Here is a 16,642-nt window from a genome sequence, read left to right on the forward strand (position 1 = left end):
ACTCAGGACAGCCCCTAACAGAGGTTCCTTGGGACTGGTGGCGCAGTGCAGCAGGTTAAGCCTCACCTGGGGTGCTCGCACCCCATATCCGAGTGCTGGTTTGAGTACAGGCTGCTCTGCTTCAGATTGGGTTCCCTACTAATGTGCCTGGGAGGCAGCAGATAAGAGCCCAAGTACTTGAGTTCTTGCTATGAATTTCTGGCTCCTGGCCTGTGGTCTGGCCCAGACCCAGAAATTGCAGCCATCTGGGAGGCTAAGAGATCATGCTGCCTTTCGAATAAATACATCAGTAAATCTTATAAAACAATCCCTTCATATTTAGATAAGAATTAATTAATAGAGACAGGGATAGAGAGCTCCTGGCTGCTAGTTCACTCCTCAAATACCTAAAAAAAAAAAAGAGTTAGAGGCTGGCGCTTGTGGCGTGGCGGATAAAGACACCGTTTGCAGTGCCGACATCCCATGTAGGTGCAGGTTGGAGTCCCAGCTGCTCCACTTCCGATACAGCTCTCTGCTGTGGCCTGGAAAAGCAGTAGAGGATGGCCCAAGTCCTTGGGCCCCTGCACCCACGTGGGAGACCTGGAAGAAGCTCCTGGTTCCTGGCTTTGGATCGGCATAGCTCCAGCCACTGCGGCCAGTTGAGGGGAGGACCTCTCCCTCTGTCTCTCCTTCTCTCTTTGTGTAGCTCCGACTTTCAAATAAATCAATCAATCTTAAAAAAAAAAAAAAAAAAAGAGTTGGACCAAGCTAAAGCTGGGAACTCCAGCACCATCAAGATGCAGAGTTCCTGTGCCTCAGTCAGTCACTTGCAAATCCCCAGACAAAAGCAAATGCATTGCCATCTGCTGATTCTGGCATGGGAGGAGGAGCGAATGGGAAGCCCTTCAAGGCTGGAGACGCCGAACATCTTCAGCTGGGCCAGCCTGAGTAGGTCACCAGTGGAGGTGGGCTCAGGCACCGCCGCCTGGGGCCACCTTCCTAGACCTCTCCTCTCCCGTTCACATTCTACAGCGGGTCCTCCCAACAGGGAGGCAGCTGCAGGCTTAGTCACAGCCAGAGCTCTGGCCTCTGCATTCTTAAACGGGATTGTAACAGTACCAGCAGCACCGGATTCGGAATACGAGGAGACAGAATGCATGGAAAGCGCTTTAGCACCAGGGCATGGTCAAGGTGGAGATAAAGGCTGTCACTGTCCCAGTAAACCCCATGGTCATGTGCGCCATGACACCACCAGTGTGTTCAACGCGTTAAAGCGTGGCTGGCGGTTGGCTTCTGCACTCTGCAGCAGGTTCACCCCAGCCACATTAGTGACTCTTAGTCGCGCACAGCACTTGGCACCACGGCCTCCACTCAGCGTCGCAGCGAGGTGGCGGGGGGGCAGCGTTACTGTGTATTACCACCTGGTCCCTGGGTACTTCTCACACTGTGAGTTACCCGACTGGTTCCCTCCAGCACACCTGTACGCTCCTTGAGGGCTCCACTGGCCAAATTATTTCTGTATCCAGAAATAACTAGACGAACAGCAAAAGAGTGACTGCTAATGGACTAGATCTTTGCTGCACCCAGGTGTCCCTGTGCAGACAGGGTGATGTGTTTGCGTGTAGCTGGGTGTGGGGATGTGCCTTGCATCTGGAAGTCAGACCCTACACCCTTCATCCTCCATACACAAATACTGGACAGGGGAGGAGGAATGTGTATGTCTGTGTTTGTCCGATTTCTTTCCTCATCTGGAAGGCATGGGAATGACCCAAGGGACAGTAGGAGGAACCCTGCTTGAGATGGGTGCCTGAGGACAAAGGGGAACCAGCATCTGAAAGAGAAGTGAGCTCTTGGGCTGTCACTCACATGGCCTGCAGACATCCGGGGTACCAGAAAGGCAGTGGTCCCTGATGGGGAGACCTGGGATATACAAAGGCTTGACTCATAAAAAAACAGGCAGAAATCACTTGTGAGGTCATGGCCCTCAGATCCCAGCTGGATCTCAAGTCCTTTCTTTAACCTTTCCAATTTACAAGGTAAGAACCCCTAATCTGAAATGCTTAGGGAGCAGAAGTATGGATTTCAAATCTTGAGTTTTGGAACATTTGCACTCATAAAATGAGTTATCTTGGGGGCGGCACCCCAGCCTACACACAAAATCACTTCCACTTCCTACGCACTTTATGCAACTGTTTCCAGTCATTTCAGCATCCTGTATTGTGACCGTGACCTATCACACAAGGTCAAGGGCGGCATTTTCCACCTGTGGCATCATGTCTGCATTCAATACTTTCTGATTGTTGAGTTGTTCAGTTTGGGAGTTCCCAAGCTCTAACCAAAGGCTTCCTGGAGGTCAGGTGGGCACAGGCAACGTACCTGTGACTAGAAAGCACAGTCCCTGTGCACTCGTGGTGCCGCATGTGGGTCTGGTCCTAGGTGCTGCCGTAAGCCCTGGTTTTGAGAACATTCCTGGCCAGTAGGCAGAGCCACAGCTGCTGGAGGGAGTGTGTGAAGGTGGGGGCAGTGAGGGGCAGGCATGGAGCAGGATGGGTCAGGCGGTGCATTCTACACAAGCCCCATCGCATCCAGGCCTCTGGGTAGGTGCCACAGTCCAGCAGACACACAGATGAGCAGAGCACACAGGATGGTCATGGTCCGCTCGACTCCTGGAGGGCTGAATGTCAGGAGATTTGCGTCAAGGCAGGCAGAGGACGAACAGGGGCAGCAGCAGAGCTTCTCCAGTGTAGAAAGAAGGGCGCCTGGCCTGGCTCCGAATCACACAGTTCCAGCCCTTCATGCATGCCAAGATAGGATGCAAACACCCTATTTGTTCACAGTAACAGAGCTTCCCCAGTGGAGACGGTTGGAGGTGGACATAAAGGTCAAAACCAGAGAGGCGAGGAAAGAACCCACATGAAGAGAGCTGGAGATTAAAGCCACAAAAACAAACAGGCCACCCCAGTGAGCCCCAAGTTGCCGTGCAAACTGTACTCCTGGAGTTGGCTGGCCTGAATGGCTTTCCTGTAGTCCTCTGATAAATAATTCACGCGCCGGAATGTACACCCCATTTAGAAGTGTACTCTGGATTCCGACAACTAGCTGATCTTTCAAGCCTCGACTTCCGGATGAACTCAACTCCTCCCACCCTTACAAGGCTCCCTGAAGCCAGGGTCTGCTAATGACTCCAGACTGCTAGCGGCAGGCGGGGACAAAATTCCACTGAGTGGACGCTTTCCTGCCCTGGTGCAGAGATGCAAGGACAGCTTGCAGAGGATCAGCATGGAGGCGGAAGCTGAGGAAGCATCAGTCTGTTGCTGCACCTCTCGGGGAGACCAGAGCTGCTTCCCTCTCCAGTCCCACGTCTGAGGCACGTGTGGACCTCCTCACACCACAGCCGCTGCCCGTCGGCAGCTCCAGCTCTCCGCTTCTCACATGCATCGGAATAAATCGCTTTTAAATTGCTCAGGGAGGCCGAAAAAGGAGAGGGAGGCAGAAGGGGTCATAAATGCAAAGCCTGCCTGGTCTTTGATGCCATTATTTCAAAGCCCGGGATTCATTCGCTTTAGTGCCTGCTGCTGTGGCCAGCGTGTGAGGGGAGTCTAAGTGATGGAGTGCTGTGTCCTTGTCATATCTGCCAGCCTTTTGAGCCATCATTCCACGAGCAGTGTTTTAATATATTCCAGGCACATGGACAGCCACTACGGGATGGGATCAGGGACATTCAGGAAGGCACTACTTTTTCAGAGATGAATATACACCCTTCATGTTCAAAATGCAAACCGCAACTGTTGGCTGTTAAGGCAATCTCTCACATCATTGCCCGGGCCTTCGGGTCCTCTATTCTTGTCCGCCCCTGGATATTAGGGATCTCAATTTTGGCCTATTTCCTATTCCTTGACAGGGTAAATGGATGGGAGGTAAGTAAGAGTTCTTTTAAAATCTGCAAGGCTGAGCAAGACACTCACGAGGCGAGGTTAATACAAGTGTGCGAGACAGCAGTGACACGCTGTTGAAATCCAGCACTGGCAAATGCTATTTTCAAGGAGCTTGAACTTCTTCCATCCCCCGAAGTGGAGAAAAGTAAAATGAGGCCAATGGCAAAAACAGTTGTCACCATCAGAGGATGTTCTGACAATTCTGAAGTGTCAACCAAAGCAGAAGGCGATGGGAAACCAACAGTGAAGCTGGGGACACGCGTCCTGCCAGCGAGGCTACACCCAGGCATGGGACTACAGGTGACCTTGAAAGGAGACACAGTCATAATCAAAACAAGCCAGGCCTTTGGCCAAGGAGATAAGCAGGTGTCTAACGATTTTATTCATGGAATCACCCAATGGCTTGATGGTACAAAGAATAAAATGCATTTCCAGATGGTGAAACTGAGGCAAAGAGGAGCCACATATTCTGTTGGCTGGTGGGGGTCCATCGAGTTTCTCACACGAGGGTGTTTCTGAGGATGGGATGTCCTGGGTTTAGCAGAGCTTGAATTTGCAAAACAAAGAAAATCATGGAGGGGCCACTTCCGAGTCTTGATCCCAGGTCCAACTCTCTAGCCTACTTCCTCATGTTTACCAGAAAATTAACAGTAACACCTGCCCTGTCCACCGCTCTTAGCTGTTGTGGCAATCACCACAGGTGAATACATCTGCCAGAAACAAACCGCAGCCCAGTGGTTGGCCGTCACCATCAGGCCATGGAGGCCATCTGCTCAACCTCTCTCCCCACTGAGCCCCTAAAGGAAGTCAGACAGGGACCAGTGCTAAAAAGTCCACTATTAAAGGCAAGCTTCGCAATGCTGCAGCAAACACCGTGAGAGAGATCCACCTGATTTCTTCATGACCGTGCCCCTCGCGTGGTTCCTGGCACGTAGCAGCTGCTCGGTAAATACTCACAAAATTCATCAACGAGGAGGCCTCACTCATCAACGTAGGGAGAGCATTTAACTTAAAAGTGCCAGCCAACCCGTCCAGGCCAAACTTGTTTCTTCACAAATCCAGAATGTAGAAAGGACACAGCCCACTGGGCAGACTTCCCCATGGAGTCCAAGTACCACACCCTCAGGCTACGGCTCAGCCAAATACTCCTCAGTGGCTCCCCAAGCTACCTCTACCACACAGTCTCAACCCTGCCTACGGCTGTGGCCATCAGACCCTCACCTTCTCATAAGGTTCATCTTCCACTATTTTAATACTTACACTAGCCAAGTTGGTTTCTAGCTCTCTCTTGAACATGTCATCCTGTTTTCCACCTGACTCACCCTGCCTGGCCCACACGCCAGGGGTGGTCACACCCCATTCATTTCTGCCATCTTCCATGATGCCCTCTGTGATGTTTGCGCCCATGGGGACTTCCCATTGCCTAGCTTCAGTGGCCAGCATGTACTGTGGGAAGAGGAGGAATGAGGACAAGCTGGGTGGAGGAGTTCGGCACCCCCGCTCATGGTGCAACCTGAAGTTCCATCACAGGGTCCTCCCCCAGGAAAGGCCTTACTTTTCCCATCTGTATCCTGACCCCCAGCCTAGATTAGAGGCCCCATGAACATGCTCTTGGACTAAAATTCAGGGGTGGGGACCTTTCTCCTGCCAAGGGCCATTTGGATATATATAACATCATTGGTCAGCAATACAAAATTATCAACTTAAAAATAAGCCTGCCACAGATTTATTGAATTTTGAGTCCAGCCTGCAGTTGCTTTAGCAGAGCCAGAACAGATGGTTTCATGGGCCTCATATGGCTGCTGGGCCAGACGTCCCCAGCCCTATAACCAATTAACAAACCAGCAGTAACCTCCATCCACGGCAACACTGACTTCACAGTGACAGCTGACAGGGCCAATCACTGTCTGGACAGGGCCTCAAGAGCTACTGCAGGCCAGCACTGCAGCTCACTAGGCTAATCCTCTGCCTGCAGCGCTGGCACACCGGGTTCTAGTCCCAGTCGGGGCACCGGATTCTGTCCCGGTTGCTCCTCTTCCAGGCCAGCTCTCTGCTGTGGCCCGGGAGTGCAGTGGAGGATGGCCCAAGTGGTTGGGCCCTGCACCCGCATGGGAGACCAGGAGAAGCACCTGGCTCCTGGCTTCGGATCAGCGCGGTGCGCCGGCCGCAGCGGCCATTGCGGGGGGTGAAACAACGGAAAGAAAGGACTACCTTTCTCTCTCTCTCTCTCACTGTCCACTCTGCCTGTCCAAAAAAAAAAAAAAAAAAAAAAAAAGAGCTGCAGCACTGAAGTAACGGCACGGAAGGTTCTGATCCCATTGTCAACGCGGAGGGAAGCCAGCCTGGGAACCGCACGCCTGGTGAATGTCGACACAGCTACTGAAAACCCACCTTGGTCTCCCGGAGAAGAAACTGCAGGTCCCGTCCACTGAGGATGCCGTGGTTTTTCACGTAACTGGGAATATTCTTGGTACTGGAGCCGTAAACAGTCGCGTGCACCTCCATGTACGTGTGAATTATGTCCAAGTAGAACTTCTTATTCTAAAGAGAGCACACAAGCAGAAAGTGTTTCTCTCTTCTTTTCATTGGTGTTAACAACCTGTCCCATTGCACAGAACTGTAAGTGCCCAGGGCCACTGGGGGGAGGGGGGGGCTGGGCGAGAGAGAGAGAGAGGGAGGGAAGGAGGGAGAGAGGGAGAGAGGGAGGGAGAGAGGGAGAGAGAGAGGGAGGGAAGGAGGGAGGGAAGGAGGAAGGGAAGGAGAGAGAAGGAGAGAGGGAGAGAGAAGGAGAGAGGGAGAGAGGGAGAGAGGTTGACTACTGAAATTTCTTTTAAAGCAACCTGACTAGCTATGGGTTAAAATAGATTGCTCCAGCAGTTTAGCAAGAAACCCATGAAAGGCAACAGAGCACCAAACACCAACTTCTGCACACAGCCAACTGTCCTGAACTACAACCCCTGCTTTGTCAGTTAGCATGGTCCCCCATTCTTCCTTTGGGTCATTTTCTTGCTCAAAGGAGAGGAGGTTGGGGAAGGGAAGTTCAAAGACAGCAGTAGGTTGGGCTGGAGTATTTATCCGGAGATGCTAAGCTGTCCCCAAGGAACAGAGACATCCCGGGTCTCGCCACTATTTCTAGTGAGGACGAACTCATGTTGTGGGAGCTGGATCCCACCTAACTCAGGTCACAGGGAGGTGGGTGTTCCTCACAACGTGGGTTGATTGGCTCAGGATCTGGAGACAGATTGAAAATATGCAGGGAGACTGCTGCGGACAAGAGGGACTCTGTAAACCTGGATGAGCCCTGCGAGCACTTCGACTTTTTGCTGCAAGCCGAAGCAACCCTCTTCCTGCATGCGTGGTCAGTGAATTTCCAGGCACGTTTCTAAATCCAAACCACCTGTGGCGGGGGAGCAAGCTCACTCTCTCTTCCTCCCCAGGCTTCCGCGTGACTAAGTTGGACAAGCCGCATTTTGTGGGTTGTTTTATTTTTTTTTTGAAATTTGTAACGTTCAAGTTCTGTAATGTTTTCCAGTTGTAGGAAAGTGGGACATGGTTTTCTCATTCTAAGTCTGTTTTTGGACACTCCAGGCAAACCTATTAATAGCCAGTCTTGTGACTTTGGGTGGTAAGGGACACAGGGGGTGTGGCACCAGGGGTTGCACCACATGGGGGAGTGGTGGACAGGCTCTGACCATGGCAGGCTGCCATCTGCCCTGGGGAATAGTGCAGAGGTTTCTTGACCTTGGGGAAATGGGTTTCAAATCACGCCCCAAAGCCTGCAGGATGCAGAAGCAGCAGAGTTCTGGTTGCAATCAAGAAGCCCGGCCCTGCAGCAGAATGCCCGAGTTAAACATGCGAGTACAGAGTGACACCACATTTACAATTGGCACTAGGTCAAAGTTCATTTGAAGGGCTCTAGGATATGGTGCTTGTGTGAGACATTGGTAACACCTGCCCCCACACAGCCTTCTCAGGGCCCTGTGCCCACCCACAGCCCTTACAAAGCAGGCAGGGGGCTCTGTTACCCTGCCCCCAACCTGCTGTCTGGCTTAGGGTGGGTCTGACCTGCGGGGGACCCCATCCTCCACCAGCCAGGTGGAGTGAGCCAAGCAGACCCTGTCTTGCGAACTCAGGATCCTGTGCACAGAGAGGTCCCTGGCAGATGCCCGTGAACTTCAGAGCAGGAGGGGCATTCAGGGTGGGGTCTGGGCAGTGAGGGACCAGGTACATTATCAGAAGCCTGGTGCCTGGGTGGGGGGCAGGGTTGAGAAAAGAAGAAAGGACTGAAGGGAGGGAGAGGAGGAAACAGATCACAGCTGTCAATAAGAGGAACCCAGAGAGTTACTGTGATCCAGACGTCAACCCTGCCAGCGAGTGACAGGAGGCACATATAGAAAAGATGGAGGAGGAGGAGAAGGCACAACAGAAGCAGAAACTCAGAAAAGAAAGCAGAGAAAGGAGAGGGAGAAAGAACCAGGGCCCAAGGATGCTATAGTTTCCGTGTGTTTGCAAGTCCTTCCCTGCCCGAAATTCTCCAGAAATTCTGGATCCTGGAACACCAGCAACTATCCAAACTCTTCGCAGACCCCTTAAGCTACTCTGGGTGGACTCCCATCATGCACAGGGACTCTCCCAGGACACCTGCAGGCCTCACAGCAGGCACCTCTCCCTTCTGCAGCAGAAGGGAGCACAGGCTCCAGATGAGGTCTGTGCTGAGTGACAGGCCCAACAGCGAAGGGCCCATCTGGCTCCTAAGATACTCCCTGCAGACAGACTTAAGACTGGGATTCCCAGACTAAATGCCTAGGGAAGGAACAACAGATGAGGTTGTACATGCACTGCTATCAAATCCCAGAAAAGGCTGGGGCTCCCTCAAACACAACAAGGGATCAAGTTCAGGCAGATAGGAAGAAATGTAGGTCAAGGATGGTAAAGTCAATGAACTTAACAAGACATGATAAAGCCTGAGAGCAAAAATTACCTTCAGAGAGGATTTACATAAATTCCCCCAGGAGAGGATTTCAACAGGTGGTTACAGGAACAGAAAGTCTCAAGCCTAACTCTTAACCTTGGAAGGCGACGTGACAGCTGAGGAATCCCACCTCAGGCATCTTGCTGCCACCTGTCAGAGTTCTCACCAGAGGAATCTGGTGGGGGTGAGCCACGTTATCTGTCCCAGGCCAAGGTGCCACTGGAACCTCTCGTACCAAGTTACTGCCACTGCCACAGTTCACGCTCACTGGATGCTAGATGAACCCAGAGAGGCATCCCCGGCTCAGATCTCTTTCCTGAATTTCGTGCCCAAATATCCTGAACGTGAGGCTGGCACTGCTGTGCTGCAGGTTAAGTCATCTCCTGCTACGCTGGCATCCCACATTGTAGCACCACTTCGAGTTCAGGCTCTGCTGCTTCCAATCCAATTTCCTGCTAACGTAACCAGAAAGACAGCTGAAGATGGGAGACCAGGATGGAGTTCCTTGCTCCTGGCTTTGGCCTGCCCAGACCTGGCTGTTGCAGCCATTTGGAGAGGGAACCAGGGGATAGAAAATTGATATCTCCCTCTCTGTCACTGTCTTTCAAAAGCCCCAGCAAATATCCAGAATGCTTCTACCTAGTGGCTACAGCCACTTCTATACAACAGGTCAAAAAAGGGAACCTACCACCTTAACCGGCCAGCATCCTTTTGTCTGTTCCTGTGTCCAGCAACTGCTGCTGTCCCCAATCTAGGTCCCTGGACTAGACTTACACTTGTCCTTCCGTTCCCCCCACCTCCTTACCCCCCCCCCCACAACATACGCCTACACACATCCACTTAGTCACAGTGCCCTGATGATTCTGCCTTCACAGCATCTAACTGGTCCCCCCCCCCCCCTCCAGACTCTGATCCTCACTCTACTGGACTGTTCTAGGATTAACACAATCAACACCTAGCACACTTTAGTTCTTCCAAATACACACCAGTGTTGAGAATGACTACAAAAGAGTATGTACAGCTCCATGCTATTTTTGTCCATGTTTAAGCCATTCTCTAAAACCATGGACAATGTTTTAGACATCTGGACATTTGCAGAGAAAACAGAGAAATACGCAGAGGGATGTTTTACATCAACTTCCAAGTACTAATTAACAGGGCTAGAGGCAAGGTTTGGGGAGGTGGATGGAGCAGTACCTGTAATTATGCCACTTTTCTATTTAAAAATATTGCAAGACACGAACAGTCACACACCTGGGTGCTGGGGATACAGATGTCTGCAGCGACTTGAATGCACTCCGATAAAGTTCATGTGTTGGAAATGTAATTCTCACATTCACAGGTTCTTGGGCATTTGGAGGTGGGGCCTTTAGGAGGTAATTAGGCTAAATGAGCCCCCCCCCACGGTGACATTATGGGCTCCAAAGGAAGAGGCGGCAGGAGCTGAGCCAGCACGCTGTGCTCTCTCTCCTGTGACGCCCCGTCACAGTGAGCAGCAGTGCGAAGGCCCTCACCAGCTGCTGAGCAGGTGCCGGCATTGAGAGCCAAGTAAACCTGTGTTCTTGATCAGTGACCTGGTCTCAGGCGATTTTGTTACAGCAACAGAAAGCAGATGATCATAGCCTCTTATTTAATTGTTTTTAGTATACCTGTCTCTTAGTGGAAATAGAAAGTTTAAAATAAGCGCCGCCTGGGGCCAGCACCATGGCACAGGAGATTAATCCTCCGTCTGCAGTGCTGGCATCCCATATGGGTGCCGGTTCTAGTCCCGGTTGCTCCTCTTCCAGTCCAGCTCTCTGCTATGGCCTGAGAAGGCAGTGGAGGATGGCCCAAGTGCTTGGGTCCCTGCACCTGCCTGGGAGACCTGGAAGAAGCACCTGGCTCCTGGCTTCGGATGGGCGCAGCTCCAGCCACTGGGTAGTGAGCCAGTGGATGGAAGACTTTTCTCTCTTTCCTTCTCACTGTCTGTAACTCTACCTCTCAAATAAATAAATAAGAAATCTTAAAAAAAAAATAAACACCACCAAGACAAAACAAAACCAGTCTGTCCCAGTCTCCAAAGCCCTCCCCATTCTCTCCATGGCGGAAGGTTTGGCTCTCGCCATGCAGGTAGTCAGAGGCTGTCTCTGCTTAGGATGCACTGTGTGTGCGTGCAGGGCCTGGGGTGGCATCCAGCAGATGTCACCCTTCCTTTTTGTAGCTTAGTCAACCAGGCCATAGGGAAGGTGACATCACAGAGTTGGGCATCCCACTGACCATCGTCCTTCTCTCATGTAAGAGGCCAAGAGGAAAGAAAATACTCCTTTCCAAAAGCCCTAGCACTTTCAAGCTACGTGACATGTGGCTGAAGAGAGCTTCAGTCAAGCACCCTGCCACAGGACAGACACCACTGCCCCATCTCAGAGCAATGGAAAATGCCACCAAGGGCCTCAGCTCAGCAACCTGCGGCCCCCTGATGCTTCCAGTCTCTAGTTCAATCTGAATTCCCATTTAGAACAACTCGTCTGATTTAAAATTCATTCTACCTAGGCTCATTTGAGGGGATGCAAAGAAAGAGAGTGGGTGCTGCAGTCAGCGAGCTGGGTAGCAGGTGTATCTTTGGCTATTTGTAGTTGTCGTTGGAGGCAGGTACATCTGCTGAACTGGTATGAGGTATTTAGGGCTTGGGAAGAGACCTTTAGGGAAACAATGCAAACTAAACCACACTCGGGAGAGTCCGCAGGACGGGAAGAGGTAGAAGGCAGGGCCAATTGGAGAATGGAAGCGCGTTCCCTGGCTTCTTTGTTAGCTGGTGAACTGGGAATGTAGGCATATTTGGTAAGTGGCATATTCTGAGCCTTGGATTGGAGTGGGCAGTATGTATTTTTCTCCCCAGTAACACCCTTGCTACCTGCTGTAGATACATATCCTTTCTCCTAAACACAACTGCCCTTCAACCACATGGCACCTGTCATTTCAAAAGAAAAAGGACCCCGATTCCCTGCCACAAGCTGGTTCATCCAGTGGTGAGCACCCAGTGCATCCGAGCTCATGGAAATCCCCCCAGGAAGTACTGGATGGGTATGAGAAGTCAGCCCCTCTCTGGAGTGACAGCAGTGAGCTATCAACCTGTTGAGGCAAGCATGGGTCATTGCATGGAGGTCAGGCTCCTGGCAGAGAAAAATTAACGTCATGCACAGAAGAGGCCACATGGGAGGGTCGTCCTGGCACGCTCGTAGTCCATGGCCAGCCCAGGTGCATCCTTGCCCTTCCTTGGGTTCCAAGAGCTGGCTACTACCCACCATGGGCTAAGCTCGTAAAGGCAGGCTTCACTCCTCTACAGCAAGAACTCTAGCAAGACAACCACATTTTGCAAAACTTCATGGAAAACAGACATGAATTTCATGACTTCCAATTTTCTGCACCAAAATAAATGTATTCATTAATTCAATTTTCTGCATGTATTTTGAAGAACGTTTGTACACTCAGCATTGGATATTTATTTGGTCTACCATAGATTTTCAATCATTTCTCAAGTCGTAGCTTCTATCTGCTTTTCTGCCATAGCTTTTACAAATCCATGGCGATACAGCCTGCTTTTTCTCTACGAAACCCAAAACCATGGTGTCAGTTTTGACTGAATCTAGACACGGGAGTCCTTTACTGCTGCCGTGACATCACTTGCTGAGAGGCTGCACTTGGACTTGTCTATGGCATTGAATGAAGACCCTGTCAGTCTGTCTCCATTCACTCTGGCGTCTGTCCCCTCTTGCTCTCCGAGCTCTGAGTGGAGCTCCTGTGTGGTGGTGACGCGCACCCGTGCACCCTCCCGGATTCCTGCCTTCGCTGTCTCAGGCACTGCTCACGGCCAGGCTGCTCCACACCACCAGGCCAGGAAGAAGCTCCATGGTGGGATGGGGCAGAGGGTCTCCTTTCTGAAAGGCATTCCAGAACGAGGGAGGTTCTGGGCCTCTGTCAGGTGAACTCAGGCTTTGGGGACAAAGAATATAAAAGGACAAATAAAATCCGCCGCCTCTCTGTCCCAGACACAGGCAAGGAAGGCTGCTCTCACACTTTCCCGGGATTCCAGGTCCCCTGTCTGCTCTATGTGACTCCCGGTGAGGCAGTGTGGTGACCTGTGTGGTGACCTCCCCATCCTGTCATTTGCCCTCTCTCTGCCTCCCTTCCTTTCTCCCTCATCCTAACAGCCCTGGGTTGGTACCTCCTTCCCCACTGAAATTGTCTTTATTTTTAAGGAATACAAATTTCATAGGCACAATGTTAGGAATATAGTTATTCTTCCCAGCATACTCGCCCTCCCACCAACACTCCCACCCCTCCTCCTCCTCCCTCTCCCCTTGCCAGTCCCATTCTTCATTAAGATTCATTTTCAATTAACTTTGTACACAGAAGAACAACTCTATACTAAGATTTCAACATTTTGCACACACACACACACACACACACACGCGTGCACGCACGCACACACACACACACACACACTGTGAGAACTAGTTTTACAGTTAACTCTCAATACAACTCATTGAGGACAGAGGTCCTGCACGGGGAGTTACTACACAGTGGTGCCTGTTGTTAATTTAACAATTAACATTCCGGAATGCCAGTTCGAGTCCTGGCTGCTCCTCTTCCTATCCAGTTCCCTGCTACAGCCTGGGAAAACAGCAGAAGATGAGCAAAGTCCTTGGGCTCCTGCACCCATGTGGGAGACCCGGGAAAAGCTCCTGGCTCCTGGCCTCAGGTAGGTCCAGCTCTGGCCATTGCGGCCATCTGAGGAATGAACCAGCAGATCAAAGCCTTTGTGTCTGTCTGTCTCTCTGTCTCTCTCTCTGCCTCTTTCAAATAAATAAGTCTTTTTACCAAAAAAAAAAAAAAAAAAATTTTTTTTGGGCTCACAAGGGACACAGTCTCAGGCTTGGCCCAGCTCCTCCTGACACCCTCTAAAGCCCTGCCAACTTCTCCCCTGCTGTCAGTGCCACGTTCTGCCACCTGCTCCTGGCAAAGGAGCTCAAGTCCATGACTACTTAAGGGTATATGGTAATCAAAAATCACATGCCAGGAGAGCTACAAATCTTAAAAGGTATATTGTACAATGAGTTTATCTTCCCTGTAACTTAGCTATAGAGTGTAAGGTTCTTTCTGAGGACTTGGGACGTAGGAGGGAGATAAAAGCCAGCAAACTCATGTGCCTGCTCATGTGTCCAAACTTCAACAAGAACAAACAATTCTTTTATTCTAAGATTAGAGATAAGCCCCCAACATGCAGATCTCTGGGATTCTCAGCCGTGAAGCAGAAATAATTTATACTGTGGGGTAATTGAAAATCTGTGCAGTCCTCGGCTCATTTATACTCAAGGTCAAGTTGTGTGTGTTGAGGTAGGGGGTAGGGGAGGGGAGTAGCTCTTGATGCCTCCCACTCAGGCTGCAGAGGGCTCAGGGAGACCCTTGGAAGCTACGACTCTCAAGGCCTGTCCTCCCCTGTCTCACCACCTCCAGCCCAAATCCCTGCCTCTCCAGGAGAAAACACAGTGCTCGATATGAAAGCGGGAGGAGTAAAGACACCCAGCTCTCGTCTCCAGCCTGGTCTGAGGTGCCCCTGTGGGTCTACAGGCATAAAAAGGGATCTCTTCCTTGTGGCGCCCTAGGCTTCACTGTTAACTCTTGACCCCTGGCACGGGCTGCATAGCTGGATAGCAGGCTGTTCCTATGTACCTACTGGGCGCGAGGGAGAGGAAAGCGTATCTACAAGCACTTGGCTTAGTATTCACCACCTGATTAGGTAACAGTCCTGGTCTCCAGTCTGAACAAAGAAACGGGCAGGGAGATTTTGGAGGATCGTGGCTTCTAAATCCGCACAGGACAACGGGCTCCAAATAAGACGTGGCTGAAGGTGCCAGGAAGCTGTCATCGTTCTGCGGACTCGAAGCAGGGTCACCAAGGCTGTTCAGAGATTCGCCGCACGTTCTGAAGCGCCCTCCGCCTGGCGGCTCTCACCAGCACGGCTGGGCGGGGGTGTGTGAGTGTGGGACCAACCAGAGTGAGGACAGGGGATGGCTGTCCGTCTATAAACAGCCCTGGCAGCAGCAGGCCAGGCACACCCCCACCTCCACGGCTATGCAGACGCAAAACCATCCAGCTGTTTCGGGCGCCCTGGCCACATTGTGTAAAATTTAGTAGGCAGTTTTGGGTCATCGGTGAAGTCATTTGGCTCTTGCTTCCAGCTCTGTGACTAACTTTCTGGTGGGAACTTGGGCCAGCTCCCAAGCTTCAGTTTCCTGGTGTGTAAAACGAGCGGGGATTAAAATTGCTGTTAACTCTCGCGGGTGTTCACGGCAACAAATGAGATCTTGAGCACCACGGTGAGACACAGGAGCTCAGCCCTAGCATGCTCTCCCTGTGGCACACCCCTCCATCTCTGCCCCTGCAAGAGTCTGGTCCACCCTCCCCCCTCCCAGGGACCCTGGCCACCCCGCCGGCCCCTCCCCAGGCCGAGGCTCCCCCACCTCCCAGGGAGAGCACGTGGGCTCGCTTCCACCTCGCCACATGGCTGCGGCCCATTTCCAGTTCTGCGCTCCAGTGCGTGAAGGCTGCACTTGCTCAATTCCTCTGCAAGGCACTCAGCCTGGTGCCATCTGCACCGCTACCCACGGCTTCGCGATGATGGATGTGTCAGTCGGTAATAATGTGCATAATCTCTTCCCCCAGAACACCAAGTGTCAACACTCGTCCTTGTAGGCTGGGACCTGATGTGTGACAAACCAGGCCGTTTAAACCCCAAGTCCCTCCCTCCCTCCCTTCTCTCTCTCTCTCTCTCTCTCTCTCTCTCTCTCTCTCTCGGGCCCCTTCCTTTTCCTGCTCGCATCACATCAAGTAGCAGCCTTCGACATTCCGGGCGTAATCTCTGTCCTATCTGAGACGTAGGGATCAAGATCGGCGGTCAGGGTTCCCTTGAAAGGACGGCGACAGCCAGGCTTTCACAAAGGGGCCGATCTCTAAGAGGGAAGCCAAGAATCCCCTCCCCCCACCCCTCAACATCAATCACGGGCCTCTCAACATTTCTTCGCTTCATTCCCGATTTCTTGAAATGCCAAGATAGCAAAAATAAAAGGGATCCACCTAATTAGAGTGCATCCGAATCTGAGATGCTGCCAGTAAATGTATTCAGCGGGCAGAAGCAGCTGAAGCATTCAGAGGCAGCAGTTTGAAAACAGGAACAATGAAAATACCCCCGGGAAGCAAAGGTGAGGTCTCACTCTTGTCTATCAGTTTGGAAAATCTTCTTCACGCTTCCTGTGTCTTCCACTCCCCCACTCCCTCCGCCTCCCTCCTGCCCCCCATATTTCCCGGTTCTGTGACCCATCCCCAACACACTCAGCCTTGAGGATGAACAGGATCACGGGGCAAGGGCCTGGAGCCAGGAAATTAGGTTCCCAGACTTGGCGCTGCCCCTTTTCTGGCCCTGTGCCTTCAGGAAGTGGCTTCCTCCACCAGAAATCGGTTCCTCAGGCACTAACCAGCTCCCCCTTCCAAAGAGGTCCAAAGCATTGTGGGTAAGGAAGAGAGTTGTCAACAGCCACGATCCATCTCCCGATTCCTCCAGCCACTCTCCTCTATCCCATGCGCACAGCTGCTGAGGACCGGGAGTTCTTGGGAGGGAAGGATTGAGGTCACGAGTGGAGCCCTCCCGGATGGAATCAGTACCCTTCTAAGAAGAAACCAGAGATCTGGCTCACTCTCGTTCTGCCTTCTGAGGATGTAA

The 16,642-nt window shown here is 51.7% G+C and overlaps 1 protein-coding gene across 12 annotated transcripts in view; it reads right to left on the bottom strand.

Moving 5' to 3' along the window:
• The window catches only part of MGAT5 (alpha-1,6-mannosylglycoprotein 6-beta-N-acetylglucosaminyltransferase), a 379,218-nt gene that overhangs the window by 50,236 nt on the left and 312,340 nt on the right, over nt 1-16,642 (bottom strand). For all 12 annotated transcript variants that reach the window (XM_051849614.3, XM_051849612.3, XM_089329303.1 and 9 more), the window contains exon 12: nt 6,306-6,455. In XM_051849614.3, the coding sequence (XP_051705574.1) occupies nt 6,306-6,455 (150 nt within the window). The remainder of the gene's footprint in view (nt 1-6,305; nt 6,456-16,642) is intronic.

This window comes from Oryctolagus cuniculus, chromosome 3, assembly GCF_051225735.1.
Source record: "Oryctolagus cuniculus isolate XC-2025 breed Fujian yellow rabbit chromosome 3, ASM5122573v1, whole genome shotgun sequence".
NCBI classification, from domain to species: Eukaryota; Metazoa; Chordata; class Mammalia; order Lagomorpha; family Leporidae; genus Oryctolagus; species Oryctolagus cuniculus.